This window comes from Solea solea, chromosome 3 (assembly GCF_958295425.1).
Source record: "Solea solea chromosome 3, fSolSol10.1, whole genome shotgun sequence".
Lineage (NCBI taxonomy): Eukaryota > Metazoa > Chordata > Actinopteri > Pleuronectiformes > Soleidae > Solea > Solea solea.
This window is the reverse complement of record NC_081136.1, coordinates 3,960,018-3,983,219: the sequence shown is the minus strand read 5'-3', so window position 1 is coordinate 3,983,219 and position 23,202 is coordinate 3,960,018. Positions and strand designations below refer to the sequence as shown.

At 42.4% G+C, this 23,202-nt stretch overlaps 1 protein-coding gene across 1 annotated transcript in view; it reads right to left on the bottom strand.

Moving 5' to 3' along the window:
• Positions 1–23,202, bottom strand: part of acss3 (acyl-CoA synthetase short chain family member 3) — a 43,460-nt gene that overhangs the window by 14,141 nt on the left and 6,117 nt on the right. The window contains exons 5-9 of the mRNA XM_058625716.1: positions 22,835–22,975; positions 22,267–22,347; positions 21,094–21,189; positions 18,621–18,772; positions 10,415–10,518 (exon numbers count right to left, since the gene is read on the bottom strand). Of these exons, the coding sequence (XP_058481699.1) occupies positions 10,415–10,518; positions 18,621–18,772; positions 21,094–21,189; positions 22,267–22,347; positions 22,835–22,975 (574 nt within the window). The remainder of the gene's footprint in view (positions 1–10,414; positions 10,519–18,620; positions 18,773–21,093; positions 21,190–22,266; positions 22,348–22,834; positions 22,976–23,202) is intronic.

Genomic DNA, 23,202 nt, shown 5'->3' with positions numbered 1-23,202 from the left:
CGACGGTTCACATCCCAGGATGGATTTTGCCAAAAGAACAACATTGTAATTCTAAAGCCGTACCCGTAGACTAGTATATTTTCTTTATTTAAAAAAAAAGTTAATAAGCTGTCCAAGTTGAGAAACCACTCTTGAAAAGTTATCCTTCCAGCGGGTGCTGATACAATCACGCTCAAATCCACACTGCAGAAGTAATCTTCCTGCTGAGCTCTCAAGTTTCAGGTTAAGAGTCATTATTAACCCTTGATCCAGTGTAATACTGTCTGTCTGCTGAGGTACTGAATGTCCCGGGCTCTTAAAAGTCTGTTTTTCTTCAGCCAGTAAGTGGTTTTTTTTTGTTGTTTTTTTTTCCAAAGAGCCTGTAAAAGTCCCCCATGGCAGACTGTTTTTCCAATCTTTTGCCAGCCCATGCATTTTGGCAAAGGCTGGAGGGAGAAGCAGTTTTATTTGACAAGACAGATGCTCCAAGGCAGTCCACTTCTTTTAATTGCATTCTGTGTGTGTATATAAAGGCATCTGCTGTCTGTCAGAGAGACACGGGCAAAGATAAAAAAAAAAAAGACACGGATACCAAAAAAATAAATAAATCCACCAACACCATTCACTGGAGGAGCAGCCAAAACCTGCCGACTGAAAAACACACATTTGTTGCCAGGCAACACCAGTGACATCAGCAACCTTCATCACCCCGCCCTTGTCAGTGGCACTTGGGCTTAAAATAGCTCGCAGATTATTATCAGGCTTCAAAATGGCAGGTGTGTTCTCACTCACACACACACACACACACACACACACACACACACACGTATAAGAGGAAAAAAAAGAGCCACATCGAGCTTCAGGTGGTTGAAGGGCGACAGGTGATGATTATTTACTGTAAATATGCACTTATGTAATAATATTAATGATGATGTCGGCAGAGGAGGACGACAGATGGAGCGAGAGCGAGGCAGGTGAAAGTGAAGCGATGCATGCGTCACGTCTCGGCTGATGAATCGGCGATGGCGGCGGCAGACTGAGGAATGATTGACTCTGCCGGCCGCGCAAGAGAATAACGAGCACACACACACACACACCAATCACATCTACTCTGCATCAGGAAAGCTAATCTGGCGTGCAGCGGCCAAGTGTTCCGAACTGAAATAACTAATCACAAGGTAAATTGGTCGAATGAGTCAAATTCGTTTGCGCGAGCTTGTCGGCGGAGTAAATCATTTCCTGCACAGATTGCGGAATTGGCTCTGAGCGCCGACAAAAAAAATTAAACGGCGGGTGAGGTGTGAGATGCAGGAAGGAGATATCAACACGGTGCCGCTCCCCATGGCACCATCGCGCCAAACTGCCCGTTTCAATATCGACCGACCCCCCCATTTGATTCGTCCGACCGGGGGCCTTCTGGGGACCCAAGTGGCCGAGCTCCACCAGGACGGAGAAACTACCTCCGGATGTGACAGCTGCGAGAAAGGAGGAGCCTCCGCTGAGTGGATGGGGAAATAATGCCCAGGTGTGTGGTCTACAGGCAGTGGTCGACACTTAATATAGTCCACAATTAAGTATTATAATAATAAGGGATGTGCGATATTATTGGCACCATATTGGTATTGGCAGATATTGGCATTAAAAATGTATTATCCGATATTGGCAAACACCCCAACATCCCCCGATATGACCACACAAAAGTAGCTTGAATACGCTGCTACGTTCTTGACTTCTGAGCTTGCATCATCTCCAGTTCTTATTTTATGTAAAATAATATGATAACGTCAATAAAGAAAAGACTAAATGACTGTATCTATACCGGTATCGATTATGTCCCCAAGCACTCGCAATATATCCGCTAAATCCAGGGCTTATTTTTTCCTCTCCGACAATCCAATTGTTGTTGGTGCACCTGGTGTCACGGGTCGCCTCAGCACCTACGCTACTTGCAGTTTTAATTTTTTATTCATTATTCATTTGGCCAAAGGAGGTACAAAAACATTTCTAGCAATATAATTTGAATATAACCTCGAGTAAAAGTCATCTTCGTTTAAAGGTTTCCAATTTCAGGAAATTCCTCTCAAGGTCAAACCCAACTCAAACACAATTGTCCACCATAAGACAAAAATCCAAAATATGAAATATCCAAATCCTCTAAACACCTGTATATGTTTAAATAATCTAAGAAAAAAAAGAGGAAAAGAAAACATTGTACTACAAACATTTAGGGTTTTAAAGCTACATTATGTGGTACAATTATTGTATTTTCATATAATGATATAACTTTAGAGATTACAACGAAACGTCACTTTAATTCACTATTTAAATTTTTTATTTATGAGCACCGTGCATGTTTATTTTCACGATTAAATAAATGCAGCAGGAAAAGATTAATGAGAACTTTCATCGGTGATGGATTTTGTTCCATTTCCATCAAACAAAACAGCAAAGGCTTAATGTACCTGTGCTGGAGATGTAGCCGTAGAAGAGAAAGATCTATCAATATTTTCGAGATGAGAACCAAATCTATGGAGGGTGCGACTTAAAAGGACTGTCACAAGTTTGAAAAATTAGTTCCTCTGCACTTGAAAGCCAGAAGACAGAAAAAAAAACAACAACTTTGACTATAATGAACATCTTGAGGAGGAATCCATCTCTGTCTCTGTGATTCCAGTTTTAAGGTAAACTACCCTTGAATGCTAAACTCTTTTTGAGTTTGTTCTTGTGGAGGAGAAGATGAAGGAGAGTTGTCAAGGCAGCGACATTGCTGAAAAGTTCCTTGATGGATGATTTGTCTCTGAAGAGACGGTCGAACAGCGAACCATGACACGCGCAGCCGCGTGACTCATGAACTCGCCACAGTCTACACTGTGTCTTCGGTTGGTGTTTGTTGGTATATTACTCTGACAGACAGTCGGGACCTGACACCAGTGAGGTTTCAGAAGATGCCCAGACGTTTCTAACCGCAAATTGTCCTTGAGCGAGACTCTCAGGCTGGATTCACACATACACGTCGCCGTTAAGGCCCATTTATACTCCACGCAAAAGACAGAGACCGATGGAGCATTTCGTCCATACGTCCACGGAGCAGTACCACGAGAACTCGCTCTCATCGGCAACACCAACGAGTAATATTCCCCATTAATGCGACGACTTGCATTTAGTGGTCTATTACTATTTCGCTGCCACAAAATCTATTTAGGATCAAGCACGATAAAAATAACCATTTTAACGGTGGCAATTTGCTACTCGTCATCCCCCCTAGAGGAAGTGTTGTGTAACTGACACCAACGCAAAAGATGCACACAAAATGGGAGTACACATGGTCCTTTAAAGCTCGACGGTGGGCAGGTCTGATGCTTGGTGCTGGTGGTTGCTATTGTGATAGATGGATTATCTTTGATAAGAGGTCATAAAAGATCATAAAATCAAGAGCGTTCATCGTTTAGTTTAGCCTCAGGAAAGACGATCAGTGATCGATTACTTTTGCCTGCTAAGGCCGGAAGGGGGAGCGCTCCGCACGATGCCTCATTCTCGGTAAAGCTGCCGGAGAGGAAACATCGTCGGAGTGATGTCGTATGTTTAAATCCCCTGTCCAGGTATGAGAAGTGACATTTGTGTGTTTAACTACTGAATAACTTAGTTTTGTAATTCTATTTGTGTTTTGGGTGTTTTGGGAAGCTGTGCCTTCATGTTTGTGTTTTGGTCGGGTTTGCCAGTCTAAAGTGACATCTAGTGGCCAGAGATGAGAGGTTCTCGTGATGCTTGCATGCATAGTTTAATAAAAGAGTTATTATATTAGTTTTATAGAGTTTTATATAGATAAATTAGTGTTAAGATAATGTTTTGTTTATTATTTAAGGAACTGTTTTTGTGAATGTCCACCTTGCTGTATTATTGTAATGTTTTTTATGTTAGTATTTTGTGTACTTAATTGTAAATATATAATAAGAAATAAAACTAAGATTCTCGGTAAAGCTGCCGGAGAGGAAACATCGTCGGAGTGATGTCGTATGTTTAAATCCCCTGTCCAGGCTGTAACACTATCAGAGCAAGTTAGCAAAGCAGTGGCTGCCATGGCTAGCTACTTAGAGAGAGTTGCTAATGTTGCTTAAGTGAACGCGGTGTGATGTTCACTACGGTTGGGTGTAATTTATCCGACACAAAACATCTGTAACAAGGAGAGAAAACTTGACGTAGAGTTGAGAAGTGTTTGAGCTGAAACGTGACTTGATAAGCTAGCGCTGAAGCGTGAACATTTGTCTCTCGATATTGTGTCGTAACCTTTAGGGGTCGCCACCGTGGACCATCTGCCTCCTTCTTGCACTATCCTACGCTTGTGTCCTCCTCTGTTACACCAACCACCATATGTGTGGAAAATTCCAGTTGATATCTACAGGAGAAGTATAACAGCTTGTAGAGAACTGATGTACACTCAGTGGCTACTTTATTAGCCTTCCTGTTTAAGTCTATGTAATCACATGACAGTAACTACAGTTGCAAGTGATCAGACTTAAGGACAAAAGGTGAAAGGTACTGTCCCATAGACCATTTTCTGATCTACAGAGAATGGCGAAACAAAGAAAATATTCAGTGAGTGGCAGTTCTCTTGGCGAAAAAACGGTCTTGTTGATGCAAAAGGTGAGAGGAGAATGTCAGGCCTGGTTTTAAAAAAAAAATGATAGAAAAGCAACAGTAACTCATATAACCACTATTTGAAAAAGTAATAGAGAAAAAAACAAACACCTTATTCACTATACACTACATACTGCAGGTGTGATAAGTCAAGTGTTGTTGTTAAAAAGATTAAATAATTCAAACTGACTGTTGCAGGCAGCTTGAGTGTCTTGGTTCGTCCTGTTCCGTTGCAAAGAAATAAAAAAAAAACAGCCTTGTTTTTGATTATCCTTATCATCAAACATTTATTTACCCACACACTCAAACTCCTTCAGACAAACAGTGGGGGGTGGGGGGCCGGTGGGAGTGGAGAGCACATTTTGATTTGCTCCGCTTGGCAGTCGACCGGCCGGTTATTGAGTTTAGCAGGCAGTGAAGAATCCGGTGGGATTTACACATCGAGACAGAAATCAAGAGGACAAGAGTTCTCCAAACTCAATAAAAAATAATAAATAAATCATCACACCTGGCTCCGGCGGCCACAAAGTGTGACAGGGTTTCGTTTGGGTGCAGTGAATGTGTGAGGGGAAAGGGGGAAAAAAAAGAAGAAGAAGAGCGAAACCCAGGCTGGAATTAAATGTTATCTCCAAAAAAACCCTGAGGCTACAGGGGAGGAAGATGCAGAGATTCTCTGTTGGAAAAATGCAATCTGAAATGTTGCAGGTACAGAGACCAAAGGGAAATTTTCTACATTTCTGAGTAAACAACTAAATCACACAGCACCAAAAGGATTTGCCAATATCACAATCGCCTGTTTGCCTGTATGCTCCCCCGACTCCCACACTGTCCTCGACGAAGAACACATTCGTGTCACAACAATAGTTTAGTTCATGTGTGTTTAAACGGAAAACAGAAAACAGCTGGGAGGAATTCACTAGTGTTGACAAATGTTGGCCCAAATCCCAATCCGGGAGTTGGAGGGATTCCAGTCCGTGAACGAGTCGCCATCAGTGGACTCACAAACCAGACTGAACGCAGCCAAAGCCAATAACAAGGTGGTAAATGTGCACATATTTATTGTTGTTGACTAAATTTCCGTCCAAAGTTTTTATACGAGGTCCCACATTTAAAGGATGACAAAGCAGACCCAACAAAGTCCCAATATAAACACTGTGTGTAATGCAATATTTCCTCACGTATCAGTAACACATAATAGAGAAAACGCCATTTAATGCATGTGGTAATTTATTACATCTCAAGTCTATGGCTTGAAAGTTCTAAGCTGAAGTTAAAAACTTGCGTGAGTTCAAATTTTACAGTCCAGAAGCTCATCAAACCATCTGAAGTAACTACTGCATGCTCCAGCAGAGGGTGCTCTCACTGCAGGTTGGGCAGTTAGATCCATTTTGAATGCACTCTTGGCTAAGGCTGAAACAATTAATCGATTATGAATCGATTACTAAATTAAGCGTCAACTATACTTTGACAATCCGCTTAACTGGTTTGAGGTTTTTCACATTTTTCAACTTTTGTGGTTTCATTGCTCCATGTGACAAAGAAATCAATCATTAAAACTGAATAATATTAGTTTGTGGACAAAACAAGACATTTGGGAACATCATCATTTCCAGATTTGGTTAACACTGATCAACGATTAATCAACCTAAAACACCTCACTTCCCCCTTTTTCTCTGGCCCTTCAAAATAAGAGCCCTTGGCTTCAACCTCCGGTCCAAACCTCTTGACAACAAGAAAATAGCTTACACGAATGTATTCTTTCCGGAAGCCGCTTAGGCCAACTATTATATCGGTCATAATGATTGGTTGATTGTTTTCGGAGTTGGGTTTGAACAACAACAAAAATCCAACCAGTCTCAGTGGCCACTTAAAACCTCTTCAGTCTTCAAACTTCCAAGGATTCCTGCCTTGTACTAAAACTCGGCATACATCTGACAGATCAGCAGGTTAAAGCGATAAATCACGTCACTAAAAATGCCGCAATATTGAACCAAATGGGCCGCGCGGTCTCATCTGCCCTCAGATCAAGAGTGTGTTGCCAGTGCAAGCTCAAGGTCAATGGATTTCCAGCGAACCTACAAGAGTATTGATTCCATATTTAACACAGATGTCGTCTTATCTTCTCGTATCGATCAGCCGTTTGTGTGAAAAGGGATGCAACAACAAGAGAGAGAGAGAGAGAGATCCAGCTTTGCTCTCCTCAGCTTTGACGGCACATTTATCATAGCTTACTTGTACTCGGGGAGGATGGCAATCACACTACAAGGAGGAGGAGGCATGACATTAGTGTGGTGGCAAACTGCCTGGACTCAAACTTCCATTCCAAAAAGGCTAATTGTGTCGATCCAAGAATAATTAAAACCAAGGTCTGAAAAACTATTTGGGGAGCGGACACCGATGATTCCATTTTCATCATCCAGACGTATTCAATTTAAGAAGTGAAAAAAGAAACATTCTTTCTGGTAAACACAAAACTTAACCCTTGCTTGTAAAATATACTTGCATTAAACTGCTGATTTCTTCAGAATATTATTCCTTAAAGTCAGAGTTCAGTTCCATCCAGTTCTCTCCATCTTATCAAGGACGTCTAGACCACCCTCTTACCCCCCAAGCCACTTCCGCCAGCTCCTCCAGGGGAACCCAAGGCATTCCCAGGCCAGCCAAGAGATATAATCCCTCCAGCGTGTCCTGGATCCACCCCCCGAGGTCTCCTCCCGGGAAGGACATGCCAGAAACACCTCCTCAGGGAGGCGTCCAGGAGGCATCCTAACCAGATGCCACGAACAACCCCAGCTGGCACCGTTCGACGTGGAGGAGCAGCGGTTCCACTCTGAGAAGACCTGATTTCGGCTCAAAAGCTTATGACCGCAGGTGAGGTTTAGAACGTAGATCGACCAGTAAAACGAGAACCTCTCCACCACGACGGACCAGTTCAGCGTCCACTCCCCCCGATCCGCCTGTCAATCTCACGCTCTATCCTTCCACTCACTCGCGAACCCCAAGATACTTACACTCCTCCTGGAGTGGATCCTGCATCAAAGTTCTGCTCAATTTTTTACTAAATAATACATTTAAAACATATTGGAGGCTGTAGGAGAACACAGCGTATCTACTCCTCGAAATTATAAATCTTGATTTAAAGCTGTGGTGCATAACATTGTTAGATTTTCGGAAGAGTTCCGCGATATTAACGTGTATCCTTAATCTCTGATGACACATCATGGTCATTTTATCTTTGTTGTGTCTGATATTAGTCCGTCACAATCATTTTAGACCATTTATGAACGTATGAAGCCGCTAACGACACATTTGTGCCGAGTCATTTCAACAACATAATTCTCCAACTGTGTAACGCACACACAGTGAAGCATGCGATATCTAGTATTTATGGATCTGCCCATTACCCGATCCAGTGATTTTGACCAATATCTGACCAATACTGACTTCGCCTAAAACATTTATTACCTTTAAGATATTGACGAGGTAACATTATGGACGTGGTTTTGTGTATTTAGAATTTCCCAAAGTAAAGAACACTTCGGTAAAAGAGACCTACAAGCTTGCTCCAGTGCTAAAGTAATCTCGGGCTCCTCTCCCTGTCTGACAGACAAGGCACCAGAGTGGTTATTTTCTCTCCTTTATCTCCACACTGAGCACAACTTAGTCCTCACATCTCCGCCGGTCACTCAGTGCACCACACGGGTCAATTAGTGAACTCAATAAAAGACAGTGCCAGTCAAAATCCCACTGCGCTGCCCAGAAATGTCTCCGGTTAAAGAACAGCTCTGTGGGAGGTCAGATTTGGGCTGTTTCAGTAATGATTCCCATTTTAATTAGTTAAGTTTGAACTATTAAGGGAAAGAAAGAAAGAAAGAAAGAAAGAAAGGCAATATTCTGTGATAGCAGCCATCTGCCGCATCTCGATCTGTTGGAAACGATGACACATCACTCTGAGTGATGAGCGGTTTCCAGGGGTAAAATAGAAATTCAAAGTGTGGGGTCGTCAGCGTTGTAATTACTCCTCTCCTGTTGGATTGTGAACCAAATTCCCAGGTCTGCGATATAGAAACACATCAGAATGGATTAATGAAAGAGGGCAGAATAATAAAAATGTGCTTCACACTGACGGCGGGAATTGGAGTTACGCCTCTGTTCAAGGCCACAGGTTAATAAAGCGGAGCAGAGACTTTATTTATAATCTTCACACACTGATGAGTTTAAGATGAGAGCGAACATTATAACGACACTTTTTTTCCCCGACTGAGTACAAAGTGCGATTACTTCAATTTGCCGATAATCAGTACAGCATAAAAAATTTGACTTTTGACAATTTTACAGTCTCCGCCTCCAAAGGTATTGGAAGAGTGAGGACTCTTCCTTTATTTTTGCTGTAAAAAGACGAATATAAGGCAGAAGATCAGTATTTCAGCTCGTATTTCCAGGTATTTACACGGCGATATGTTTTAAACAACTTCTTTGTAATGGAACACCACATTTGTAGGTGAGCAAAATATTTAAATGAATTATACTATATTCATTTAATGTGCGTCTTGCTGGTTCTTTAGATGTTAAAAAGAGCTCCTTTCGGGTGTAGCAGTAATATGAGCGTTTGAGGGCAGCGTGGGACCCAATTCCTCCATTCATTCATTCATTACTCATCTACTGCTTTATCCTCCACATGAGGGTCGCAGGGGTGCTGGTGCCAATCCCAGCTGACATTGGGCGAAGGGTGGGGTACAGGTCACCAGTCCATTTAACCTCCGAAGGTTTTTGGACGGATGAGAGGAACCCGGAGAACCCGGAGAACATCGTAACGCCACGCAGAAAGGCCTGGACAGGGGCGTGAACCATTGTCGACCCAAATGAAAACACATGCTGCCAACAGACAATGAAGAAATACTAGGTGGAACACAGGACGTAGCGTCAGAAGACGACAGGACGTAGCTGGAATATCGAAAACAACAATGCTAACGTCGACTCCTCCATTTCACTTCACCCATACCCGACAAGACCACTTCTTTGATTTCTCAGAGCAAGCAACAGCGGCAGCGAACCGTTTGAGAGTTTGCTCGTGTGATGTGTTCAGTTGGTTTGACAAATCATAAAGTCTGTGATCCCCAGTCTTACAGTTGTCATGAAAAATTCAGCTGAAACCAGTCGGTTCGTGTGTACTCCGAGTCTTTTCAAAATCAGCAAAGACTGTGAAAGTTGTGTAGTGTGTCCCCAGCTTCAAGTTTTAGCTCTGACACTTCACAGCCCACACGAAGCTCTAGGACAAGTTTGTTCTCCCCATAAATAATGGGTTTTTATGTCAGAAAAATGGACATGCCGCGTTTCGCAGAAGAGCCCACTGTCAAGTGTTGACGTGTACATGTGAAGCTAACGTTAATCCCTAAAGATCTGAGAGTAAAGTGCTCTCTTATTCTACTAAACTAAACTTTAACAGCAGTTCAATAACAACTTTATGCCTGTTTGAGCTTCAACCACCACAAATCCTGCAACATAAACTGAACAGAGTGTGCAGTTGTAAGCCAGCCTGGCTATAATGTGATGCTTTAAGCCAAAAAAAACAAAACATGGCAGGAGAACGGAGCATAAAAATTGGAACGCTCAGACGAGTATAGTTAAGAGTCAGTTTCTGTGTCGAGTCTGAGTGGAATATGAATACGAAATAAAATGAAAACAGGTGATTTGTGTTCCCACTGAAGCTATAAAGACATCAATTTAAAAAAAACAAAAAAACAATCATGCTTCTAAGATTGAATTTGGCGTCTCATTTCAGTAATACAACTCTTCCTACCAGTCTGCCACCAGTGGTCCAGAACAGGAACAGCGAAGCTTCTCTTTGTCCACTCCAGCGTCTCCACGTCACATCGCTCGCCTGCCAAGAATAGCGACCGCAGTCTGGAAGGAAAGTACACGGCAAGAGTACAGCTGTCAGGTGCTGTAGCAGACATGACTTATCTGACAGAAAATGGCAAAGATAAGTCACACAAAAGTGTGTGTTCACATCCACGCTATTACTTCTTGATGAGTTTGAACAGACGACAATGCAACATAATGACTCGCCTGGTTAAAAATTACCATCTGGTTTAGAATCTACAACAGAGGTCGTTTAAAACATCCGAGGATGCCACACATGCAGTCACTTTTGATTGTGGCCTTCGACCTGATGTCCTCAGACGGTACCCAACCTAATCAGTTCCAGGCTTCCAGTCCTCCTTGTCCCTGTTTATACCACAACCATAACAAGAGGCTCTTTTGCTGCCTCTCCAATCCTGCGTACATTCTTTCCCAATATCCCAATTGTAGTGTCCACCATCCAAACAGACTGTGCTGGGAACCCTCTACACTCGACCTCAACTGGAAACAGCCATGCCTGCCACCCTTTCTCTCTGCACTCCATGACGAGGTCTTGGTATCTCAGGCTCTTCCCCCCATGGGCCTCGTCACAGCCTTCTTCCCACGGGTTAGTCAGCTCCACCAGGATGACCTTCTCTGCCTGCTCTGACCACATGACTATGTCAGGCCTTGTTGTGTCAGGTTGTCTGGACGATAGTGGGGAAGTTCAACTTCTTTCCCAGGTTGACTTTCATCTCCCACCCTTGCAACCCTCTGAAGTTTCTTCATCTTGTTTTGAATCTACAACAGAGTCAATATTGTTCTGGAACTTGACTTAAAGCTGCAGTGGATACTGTTGGGGATGCACAATATTGTTATATTGGCTAATATCGGATATACTATGTGTATCTACAGACGCGTAAAGATCCCCCAATATGATTAAAACAGCTGGTGTTCTCTCCAATTTTTACAAAATGTAAATCTAAATCTGCTGCGACACGAGTAAGCAAAATACAAAAAACCTGAAAAACCTATACATCAGTATCAGTATTGTGTATCGGCCAAACCACTCCCGATATAGCGACATATCGGACATCGGCAAAAATTCCAAAATCGTGCATCCCAAATTTTGGGTCTTTGTGAACAGAAACATTGTTTGAATGCTGTGTCCTTCATCTCAAGAGGTTCAGTCAAGCAAAACTACCAGACCTGCCTGGGGGAGCGCTTGTGCGTATACAGCAGCAGCACAGGGGCAACAGCTTAATAAGCAGCGTTTTTTTGAGCAGTATTCACTCACGAAACTTCTCATGGACACTCTCTTTGAGCATTTTGCTCAATGTTGCTGTTGCCTTCGCCTGCCTCGGAATGCAGTGCACCAATACTGCCACAGTGTGCTGTAACGAATATGTTTGTATATTTTTTAAAGTCACGCACCACAATTCTAAAGTTCACTTCAAGTCCGACAGCAGTAACCACTCCTAGAAAGCTGTGAGTTTTACTCCAGGAACGTTCTGCCCCTCGAGTTGACCTCGGAGTGAATATTAATGAGACTCTGAATCGCTGAATCCCCGGCGAGTGCAAATCCTCGCACCCGAATCGGGTTGAATACGATTTTCTGACTAAGCCCCCTCTGTGTTCCGACTTGATGAGTTCCTCCCCTCCGTGCCCTCCGACTGACCCAGAACACTGTAGGCCTTCTATCTTCAGTCTCCCCGGTCTCTACCACCATCGCTCTCCTCCTCCTCCAACTCCTTGTGATGGCTGCCCATGGCTGCTCATGCTTAATTCAAAACACTGCTGGTTGCTCACTACAAGGCGGTAAGAGGAAGCATATTCCCCCCGCTGAAAGTCCAGACACGGATACTTGGCCTGATCAGTATATTTCCCCTACACGCACATGACCGCCGGCCATCACTCAACCCTCTGGTGGTGAAATGACTTTTCTAACTCAAACTTCACGTCTTAACTTTGGTAAAAAGGGTGGGGAAAAAAATACATCATTTCACACTCCCATCGCTGCTTTCTCTCTGGATTTCATGAAAATAAGTTTCAAAATGATTACCACACGGATGCCCCTAACGCATTCCTGAATGCTGCCTTTTTCTGTTTTCTGTCATTTATAGACAGTTTAGTTTTAAATGTGTTTTGAAATTTTTTTGCAATTATTCTCCACATCTTCATCATCACACATTTACAGCAACTGGGGGTTGTGTTGTTGTGTAGTTTTATAACTGCAACTGTATTCACTAACAGGTCATTAGATGATTACATGTGTCATCTTTGAGGACATCGTGAAAGGGATTGAGTTTGGATGTTTGAACATTAAGTTGTGTGACACAGACCCTCAGGAGTAGAGCGAATGCAACGTAGTTAAATCATTTAACGAGGCTCCGGCTCGGAGCCGAGAAAAGTAGTTCTGGGAGAGAGTTTTGGACACATAACTAATGGGTTTTAAACTCTCTGGTAAAGTTCCTCGTCTGTGTACTCTGGTTCATAAAGATAACCCGGTGGATTTTCTCTACGCAGTTCATCATCAGTTTCATAGTTAGATGTGTTTGTTTGTTTGTTTCGCTCATTCTCTCTAACTAAAACAGCTGAAACAACGCGACTTGCACGGCGTAGCAATACCGGCCAGAAAATAGGGCCTAACTAAAAACGCCTGTGCATAAATGTCCATTTATTTTTTGTAACATTTTGTAACATTTTTTGTCCCGTTTTTTGGACATTTGAGACAAAAACTCAAACAAAAGCACTTGCTCACAGGATATTTTCTGGTCCTTTTATGGTTAAAATAAGCAAAAAAGTTTAGATTAGGTGTCAAAGGGTTAAAATCCAAACTCTCTCCCAGAACTTAATCCAAAATCCAGACTATCCCTTTAAGAACTGGAGGTGGCGTCAGATTGTGTCCATGTGCCTGTCCTGATGTATTTTCAAATAAATTCCTTCAACTTCTCTAATCACAGACTCCAGAACCATCTTCACTGTTCTCCAAAGCCTTGACAACAAAAACACCTGAGCTTTACAGTTTTACTTGGTTACTGTAATTAATGTAAATGAGAATTCTTTTTTTTTTTTTAAGTTGACCTTGCACTGAAATGTAGGGACATTGAATGATGTCTTTGTGTTGAAGAAGAACTCAAAATAAAACCTTTAAGGACAAGGATGGATTCTGGCCTTGAGAGGTGCGTTAAACAACACGAGGGGCAAACAAACGAATGATCGACTTTGTTGTGCTGGCAGTGACTTAACGCTTTCCAGCTGAACTCCATTTTCCCTTCCAGCAGCAACTCAAGGACAATATAGATTCTCTGTGGCATTCGGCTTGTCAGAGGAATTCAGCGGAAGAGTGTTATCTGTGAGATTCACAGTGACCTCAGAGAACATGACTGGAAGGGCCATGGGCTTGGCTGCCACCCAGGCTCAGGGACTGCACTCGACACCGAGTCAGAAACAGTCAACGCAAACATCTGCGCTCTGCTTTTAGAAAGGGAAAAACTTGACAAAGCCCAACCTTCCCTTTCAAAAACAACTCGCAAAGACTCAAGGACGACAAATAAACCTTCAGTGATGGTTAAGTGTATCTACGCTGCACAAAGCCACAGTATTTCTAATTTCCCACATAGTCAATACGTTCATTTCCGATCTCCCTACCTCTTTAGATACAGTTCTCAAGGCCAAACACTTTATTTCCACAGAGTCAAAGCGTAGAAGGACAGTTTTCTACCAGCTAAAGCACCACAGGTTTCAAATATTACCAAATCAAGCTGTTCATTTCCTGGTATCCGCTCGAGGTCAGCGGTGAAAGAGTGGTCCATTGATGACAAATATTCTCTCTTTTCTCAGTCAAATCAGATTCACGGCAATAAAAAAAAACTGCGTTTCTGTGCGAGTTTGTAGAGATATAAAGACACACTAATCTCTACAGTGCGACCTTGGAGTCGACCAATAAACGGAAACAAAAAAACGTCTTACTCTTTGTGCGAAAGGTTATCCACATGACGACCTTTTGATTGTGTGAGGTCAGTGTGGCAAAGTTGATGTGACAATCGATGACGAGACAAAAACGTGTAAACTTAAGGAAGGAAGTCATAATCAGATGTTTCATTAAATAATAAATGACTTTTTTTGTTACAGATACACTGGATGTCATAAAGGACTGGGTATCTTACTCAGGAGCCCCAGGCTTTGATCTGGTGGGGACTAGAACCGGAAACCCTCCAGTCACAAGCCAAGCCCTCTATCCGCTTGACCATGGGTTGTCCCAATAAACAACCAAGAGTGATGATAAAAAAAATTGTCAAAAATCTGCCAGATTAGCCAGACTACCTCCTCTTTTGAGATTGAAATACCCTAGTGCAGTTCACCTTCAATATCTGTGTGTATTATTTGTGTGTTTGAATGTTCACCAATACTATCAATTGGACAGGTAAGCAATTAGCAGGCCGTTATGCTCCATGTATGTATGCTGTATTTTAATCATATCGCTGTATGGCATAGTTTGGAATGGTTCTGTTGGCGCTTCGACCGAGAACGGTACCTTTTGCCCGGCTGGTGAAGTGTGGGCTGCGTAACGTAATGCTGTACGGGTTAAGACGACAATGAACGATGACACGACGGACAACAACGGAGGACAACCGGCAGTTTGTCTCAACAAGACATCGAGCTCTTTGCGGTGTTTGCCTCGAATTCAATGGGATTTTTACACCAATCGCAAGGGAGTGGCGTTTTTCCTGTCGCCCTAATCAGCTGAGGGTTGGCGGTCTAGCTCCACCCTGACCGTACCATTTTACTGTAGTACCCCAAGGGAAGGGTGCCAAAGAATGGAATGGTTGGAGCTTGTTATTTTGGTACTATTCCTAATGGAAACACAAAAAACAAAAGCGTGTACTGTATCGAGTTTGTTCGTATTTGAGTATCAGTCCGACATTGGCGTATATCACGCAATATTTATGTGTTTAAGTCAATTAAGAGCGGACAATGTGCATATGTTACTTCACTTGAACAACAAAAGGACCTTTAAAGCACTCACTTATTTATGAGCAAAGTTCTGAGCATCACTTCCGCCGTCAACGCACGACTGACAGAAACTTTGCCCCCGTCGTCACGCTACATACATCACAGCTTCAGAGAGCCCAGCAGCCAGACTGTCGGTGGAGCTTTCACGTCCACGCTGAGCTGAACTCTACGCCTCACGCACACTAATAACAGTCCAGAGAGTTTACAGTGGAGCAGCGCCTTAAATGTCTCACAGTGTCAACAGTCTGGACATTTGGAGGAGTCCACAGACTTGATTAAAAGCAGCGTTATTATGGTTTTGTGCGTTTAAGAGGGGAAGGAGTGAAAACATCTGGTCACATTATGATTGGTTGATTTTCTATTTTGCAGAGCATTAAGAATTCAGCGCACTGTGTCGACGTATCGATGATTTACCATCACCAAGAAAACAAGTTTAGGGATTTTGAAAGGAGGAAAATTACGCAGTTATATATGGTATAACAAACCTCAGCAGTTCTAGGACGTTCTTGCATATTTAATCATTATGGCTGTTACGTTTATGTTGCTTATGTTTATTTCTTAGATAACTTTGGACGATGATAGTGTGTTAAGAGTAGATTTAGACATTTAGATACTTGTGAGGGTGTAATTGGCCCTGGTAAATTTCTATTTCTGCGAGTATGCGAGGGTTAAAATTAGAGCTGAAACGATTAATCGATGAATCGATTATTAAATTAATCTATTTTGATAATCGATTAATCGGTTTGAAGCTTTTTTCATGATTAAAACAAGATTTCTGATTGTTTAAGCTTCTTAAATGTGAATATTTTCTCCGTTTCTTTGCTCTGGATAACAAAGAAATGATTAAAAGTCAATCATTTTGGTTTGTGGACAAAACAAGACATTTGAGAACATCATCATTTCCAGGTTTGACGAACACCAATCAACATTTTTTAAGGTTTTCTGATATTTTGATGGACCAAACGATTAATCGATTAATCGAGAAAATAATCGACCGATTAATCGATTATGAAAATAATCATTAGTTGCAGCTCTAGTTAAAATGTCTACATCTCACCAATTTGGACTGAAATAAACCTATAAAAAGTGGTGAAAAAAACACTAGACACTATGTAGTGTCCCACAGTTAATCAAATAAAAAGTAACCCACTTTGAAATGAATACATATTTTTAGGCGGGATTTTATGTAGTTCATGCTTGAGGAAAACCTGCTGGCATTATTTTCATTTCAGGGACGAAATATGAACTCACTTTCATTTATCGCCTTGATCTCTAAAATAATAAAATAAAGGAGTGTTCAAAGAAATAATGAATATAGAATAAAAACAGTGTTTCAAGGCTATAGGGAGCCAGTGCAGAGGCACTGAGGAGCCGCAGGTTTCAGACCCCTGGTCCCGCACAAATAAATACGACTTCACCTTCACATAAAACCCATTTCTGTGGGTGTAAAGTACAATAACACATCATGGATTTGAAGTGAAAGGCTCGCAGAGACATTGAAGCTCCTTGTACTAAAAATGAAACCATGTTTCACTGCTGCCTCCGTAATTCTGCCTCTGTACCGCGGTGGGATGTTGTGCTCGGCGCCGGAGGGGAAATGCAGTAATCTTTCACCAACCTGCCTCTTCCGAGGAGGGAAAAAGACAGCGTTCACAGAAATATCACATGTTCAAATGACTCTTTTCTCCTTATGCATCCGACCACAGGACTGTCGAATTCAGCACACAACTGCAGAGTCGCTGAATGATTCACCGAGGTCGGAGGTCAGCCCGCGCTCACAATTGCTTTACGATTGTGTGCTCAGAAGGCGTTTTTCTGCTGACTGCCGAGCGGGATCAAAGTGGTGGACCAGCGCCTTCGGGTCCAAATCTCCCACAACTCAACCTAAACAATTATCGGCCGAGATCGCCGGGTCGCGAGACGGGCGACCTTTACCTGACCGGTGAGAACGGAGCAGCTGGGCGAGTCAAGTTCAAACGGTGTGATTTAACGCAGGTGGACAGCGGCGACCTCACCTCTGTTTGTCCTCCGTCCTGATTTACACCACTGTGAGGAGAGGAGGTGGGACAGAGACGGAGACACTGTCTGGCTACAAAATACTCCCGACATGTCCTGAACCATAAGGGCACGGTATTAATCTGTCGGTTACATTCTTGATTTATTGATTTGGTGCAAATATGGCAGAAAATGTGGAGAAATGTTGATGTTTGTTCCCCAAACCTCAATATTATTAATGATTTCTCAGCGATATGGAGCAAAGAACTTCAAAAATATTCACATTACTGTAACTGATAAATCACAACGACTGCATCAGGCAAGAATAAAATGGTATAAAACCATCTCTAAGACACATGTGAGACCTTTTTTACTACTCAAAAGTAAGAGGTCATGCAGGACATGGGTCCAAAATATCCTAAGACTATGTTTGCCAATTTATTTTGCCATTACACAGCCTTTTCCGGCTGAAAAATGCAAGTTTGTGAAAGGCTGACTCTCCCGCACCAAAGTCCATAGAGAAAAACAGTGTTTTTAACTAACAGGTTACACAGGACCTACTGGTCTACTGCTGCCTACTTTGGCAAGTTTCCATCAATTAATCCAAATAAAACGAAGGATTTCAAACACCAAAGTCATTAAAGAACACATTTGAACCTATTTATGGAGGCAGCAGTGGGTCAACGACTCCTGCGTGTCATGATGTAAAACCGCTGATTTTCTCTATGGAGTTTGGTGCGGGTGCGCGAGCAGCTTACAAACTTATCACTGAGTGTCCTGGTCTCAGGCTCGTTTGTGGAAAATGCAGCGTTGATGATGTCACCAGGGGGACACCTCGGAGGACGCTCGTGTACCACTGGTACCACAGTTTGAGAACCAGGGATCTGTATGATGCCCTAAAAACATTATAAACCTCCATTGAATCTCCAATACTTTTCCATCAACCCTCATATTTCTAACATTTAAATGAGTAGTTTAGTCTAAAAAATACCAAAAACTCTCGAATGGGTTAGTTCAAGCAGGGAACTCATTATTCCTGAATGAATCCTCCAGGCACACACTAAGAAAAAGACATTCCCCCTGTTTAGCAGTTATTCTATGTAACTTCTAAAGTTCACTGTGATTTTGTGCTTTTGTGCATTGTTGCCTTCTACCTGGTTAGCGGGTATTTCTTCCCGACCTCGGCGCGCGGGTCTTGCTGGCGAATGGCTCGGATGGCAGTGGGCGCCGTAAACATGGAGGAGGCTCCGTGCTCCGACAGCACGCGGAAGAACGCTCCGGGGTCCGGGGTCCCCACGGGTTTACCCTGTAAACAGAAAGCGGGTTAAAGCAGGTTAAATAAATCATGAGACGGACAGAAAACATGATTCACACACACACACACACACACACTTACTGCTCCACGCTACACATTCACTTTAACTGTGAACTATGAGCCATGAATATTCAAGAAGGAAGCTGCTTAAAAAATGAGAGAGGCTGTCTGTTTTCCAGACACACACATAAAAAAATAAAAATGCAGTGACTCAATAGAAGCATTGTTTGTCTGGGAGAACACAAACAGACAGACAGACAGACAGACAAAAGACGCCTGCAGGCGAAAAAGCTCCAGCAGCAGATTCACCCGAGCTCCTTCCATTCAACTCGCTTGTCCTTACAGCAGGACGACAGCTGGAAGAGAGCGGTGAACGGCAGCAGCAGTGACGTCCAACTGTCTTTTTTTTTTTTGCTCTGGGTAAACATTTGAAGACAAAAAAAAAAAACATACACGCAGTATCATGTCTGAAGTGAATCCCGCGACATGGTGTGCGATTACGAGCAGATATAAGACAACGTTTCTTTTTGGCCCATACATTTGGACCATTTTCTCTTTTTTTTTTGTCCCTCCATCTAAAAAAATACATATCCCTGTTTAATGACAACAAATAATGACACCAGTTATTGAACACTAATGTCTACATTTCATGCATCCACTGCAATTCACTTATATACACATGTATATACTTATATATTTTCATTAAAAAATAAAACATTTGGATAATGGTACGAGGAAAATAAGACTCGGCGGCTTTAACACGTTCTACACCGGACGACACAGCTGGAGTCACATATCGACTCAAAGACGGGCAAAATAATTAAGGTCCAGCTGCGTCCTTGTCCACGTGAGAGAGAAAATAAGTGGCTACTGTAAATAGTGGCTCTCAGCACGATGAGTATACTGCAGCTCAACAGCCCTAAACCCAAGAGAATAACCCTTCACATAAATATGTGTGTGGAGGCAGTGCTTCACTGGTGAGTGGGTAAAGAAACGGCAAATAACCCGTAATAAAGAGATTATTATTATTATCATTGTCATTTTTTTCCCCCATTTGTCTTAAAAAAAAAAACGTACCAAGCTCGTTTCTGTGAACTCTAATACCACCAGTCATTTAAACTCTTCTCTATTTCTTCTTTGTCTTCCCACACCAGGGCCAATTTCCTCAAATTCAAGGACCAAATGTGTAACGGTGGAAGGGCAACTTGTAAGAGACGTTTGTTCTGCGTAGGCCTAGACTACGTACATTTTTACATAGACTATTCACATAAATATCAGTACTTTCAACGACCCCATGTCTATTTAGGGCACATTTCTTTTCGTACTGTTCGATTTTTAATCCATGAACACGTTGCTTCGCTGTTTCTTTTAGCAAAACAACGTGTAAAGCGTTTTTATCGACTGCTATAGCTAACAACGAAGATCTGTGTGCGTCCATGTTTTTTTATCAGCTTCTCAGGAAAGTGGTCATCTACCAATTGATGTCATTCCCAGTTCTAACCTCCGACTCACGACGTATATTGAACGCAGAAATATTTCTTCACCTTTTTTGGGGCAACCCTATCCCGTGTATTCAGTCGTGCGGCTGTTAGCATAGCCGTTAGCTATGAACTTTTGTAGCTAAGCTCAGTTTTACAGTTTGTTTCCGCCACATTCGTGAAGTCACAACTCGCACACAATTTGTTTGGCAAGTTGACCATGTTTAAAAAAAAAAAAAAAAAAAAATAGGTATATTCACTATATTTAGTGTGGAAGAGGCTTTAGTGGAGGAGAAAATGCTAATATGTTCATTTAGCGCACACATGTTGGGATTTGTCAAACCTGAACACAATCAATATATAACACGTTAAACGGAAGTTGACCGTCTCCACCATGCTACAGTTGTTCTTATTCAAAACACGCAGTCTGTAGCACTACGCATGGGATTTAATCCACTTTATACGGGATTTCAGTGAATCCCACTCAAGATTTTTACACTGTACTTGCTTAACTTCGATTAAATCAAGATCTCTACAGATTTAAATGTCTTTAACACACACACACACACACACACACACACACAGCTGCAGCCGGTCTCGTGGGACTGGAGTTAAACATGGCAACAGGGTCAAACAGGTCCCCACATCTTGAACCGAGTCCCAGTCCACATAAAACTGGAGCCACTGACCAAATATGGCCGTGTTCGCACGTAATATTCAACCTGACTCTTGCGAGTTGTACAGCTCGGGCTTTACTGCATATTGCTGCTCTTTTTTTTTTAATGCTGCTCCAGTCCTTTTTCTAGATACTTAATCTTGCTGACAGGAACATACCTCGTAGAGAATTGTGCTGTTGCCATGGAGCAGAGGAGCGTAACAGATGTATGAATGCCCGACGACCCAGCCCAGGTCGGACGCTGCCCACCAAACCTGAAAGGAAAGAAAAACTTAGTCGGACAGAAAATACTCAATTATTTATGACTGTTATAAATTAATGTGAACCACACGGTTGGTTTAGTGGTTAGCACTCTGGCCCTTTGCAGCAAGAAGACCTAGGTTCATGACGGGTTTTCTCCGGTTTCCTCCCACAGTCCAAAAACATGCTAAATTGACCGTAGCATGTATGGTTGTTTGTCTCTATGCGTCAGTGTGATGGACTGGCGCCCTGTCCAGAGTTTACCCCACCAATAGCCCTATGTCAGCTGGGATTGGCATCCAGTGACCCCCGCAACCCTCATGTGGTAGAAAGGTGGATGAATGGATGTATGACTGTCGAATAAACATCCGTTAGTACAAATTTGTACTTGTACAATTAAAATTTTAACAATTTTACCCTGTGACCCCGTAAACTTCTGACATAAACACCACTTTCATTAACCAGGGTGAAAATTCTTTAACCGCAACAGTCCTAGGTCAGATCACTTAGGACAAACGTTAAAACCAGGTCCGAACCGGGCCTTAAAAGGTTCAATCTCTAATCTCTAATTCTGTTCAGTGAGCTTCACTGGCTACCCTTGGCCGCCTGCATCAAATTCAAATCACTGATGCTAGCCTACAAAGAAAGTGCTTCATGGAGCTGCTCCCACCTACTTGAATGCTCTCATAAAGGCTTATGTTACCCCTCAACAAAGCATCAAAGGATTGTCGTCTGGCGGTGCCAACAACCCAGACAAGACAAACCAGACTCTCTTCGCGACCTACCAAGCGCTACCAGAACAGGAGCATTCCCATCTATCTTCCAGAAGCTCTTGAAGACCAAGCTCTTCCAAGAGCATCTTCTGTATCTAGCACTTACTTACCCCCCTCCTCTGCACTTGGATCCACTTTTCCACTCTCACCCTCTGTCAGTGCACCGTTCCTATCTGGTGGATTTCTTTCCAAGACTTCTTCTATGTAGCTTATTCCTCTTTTGTAAGTCGTTGGACAAAAGCGTCCGCTAGATAGTAAAAACGTAAATGTAATCTCGAGCACAGCACTAAGTCAGAAAGGTATGCTTTATTGCCTTACTTCTCCAGGACTGAGCCCATAAATATTTGACATGGTCCAATTCAGCATCACAGCGTAGCCCGCGGTGTCTCGCACGATACCCTGAGGAACAAGATAAGAAAAACACCAGGTTGGCGACAGGCGTAATATCAACCTGAATGAAGACACTTATACCAATTCTTGCCCTTTTTTATGAGTAAAAAAAAAGTGCCGTATAAACATGATAGTGTGTCTCGTCCTCGTGTCAACAATTATATCACAGAGCTATACTGTTAAATCCAGACACGAGCCTGCAGGTGGATATTCTATATCATCTGTTGACCAAAGAGAAAATGACATGATTTTAAAAAGGGAGCTACATTTCTTTCCAACTCAAACTGGCTCCAGGCAATTCCAGCTGCATGAGCTCCAGCTCCTGCTGTGAGAAAAAAAAACTCTGTTTAGATTGAGGACGGATTGTTCTGCAGAATCAAGGCTCCAGACACAAATGTCATCTTGTAACTTGTTTATTTGAGAAGGCTCATCTGGGACTGTCGTTTTAGGTTAAAAACACAAAAGAATGGACGCAACCAACAATAACAGCCTCTACCTTTGGCGCTCCAGTTGTGCCGGAGGTGTAGAGGACGTAGAGTGGATGGTTGGAGGGAACAGGAACACAGTCGTGTGGCTGAGCGGTGGCCATCTCTTCCTCCCAGTCAAGACTCAACTCAGGGTTCAATGACACTTTCTCCTAAAAGTGTCATTAGAATAAAAAAAAACTTATTTTTATTCTAATTAAACTACTTTAAGTATTTTCTCATTATGTGAATCCTCATTACAGAGGGACAACATCAACAACATCAACAACATCAGACGTGAAACACACTTTGTCACCATACGTTTGTTATGGGTCATAATTTCATGAACCACATTATCTAAATCACACTGATACTTTATCTCTATAACATCAAATTGTTG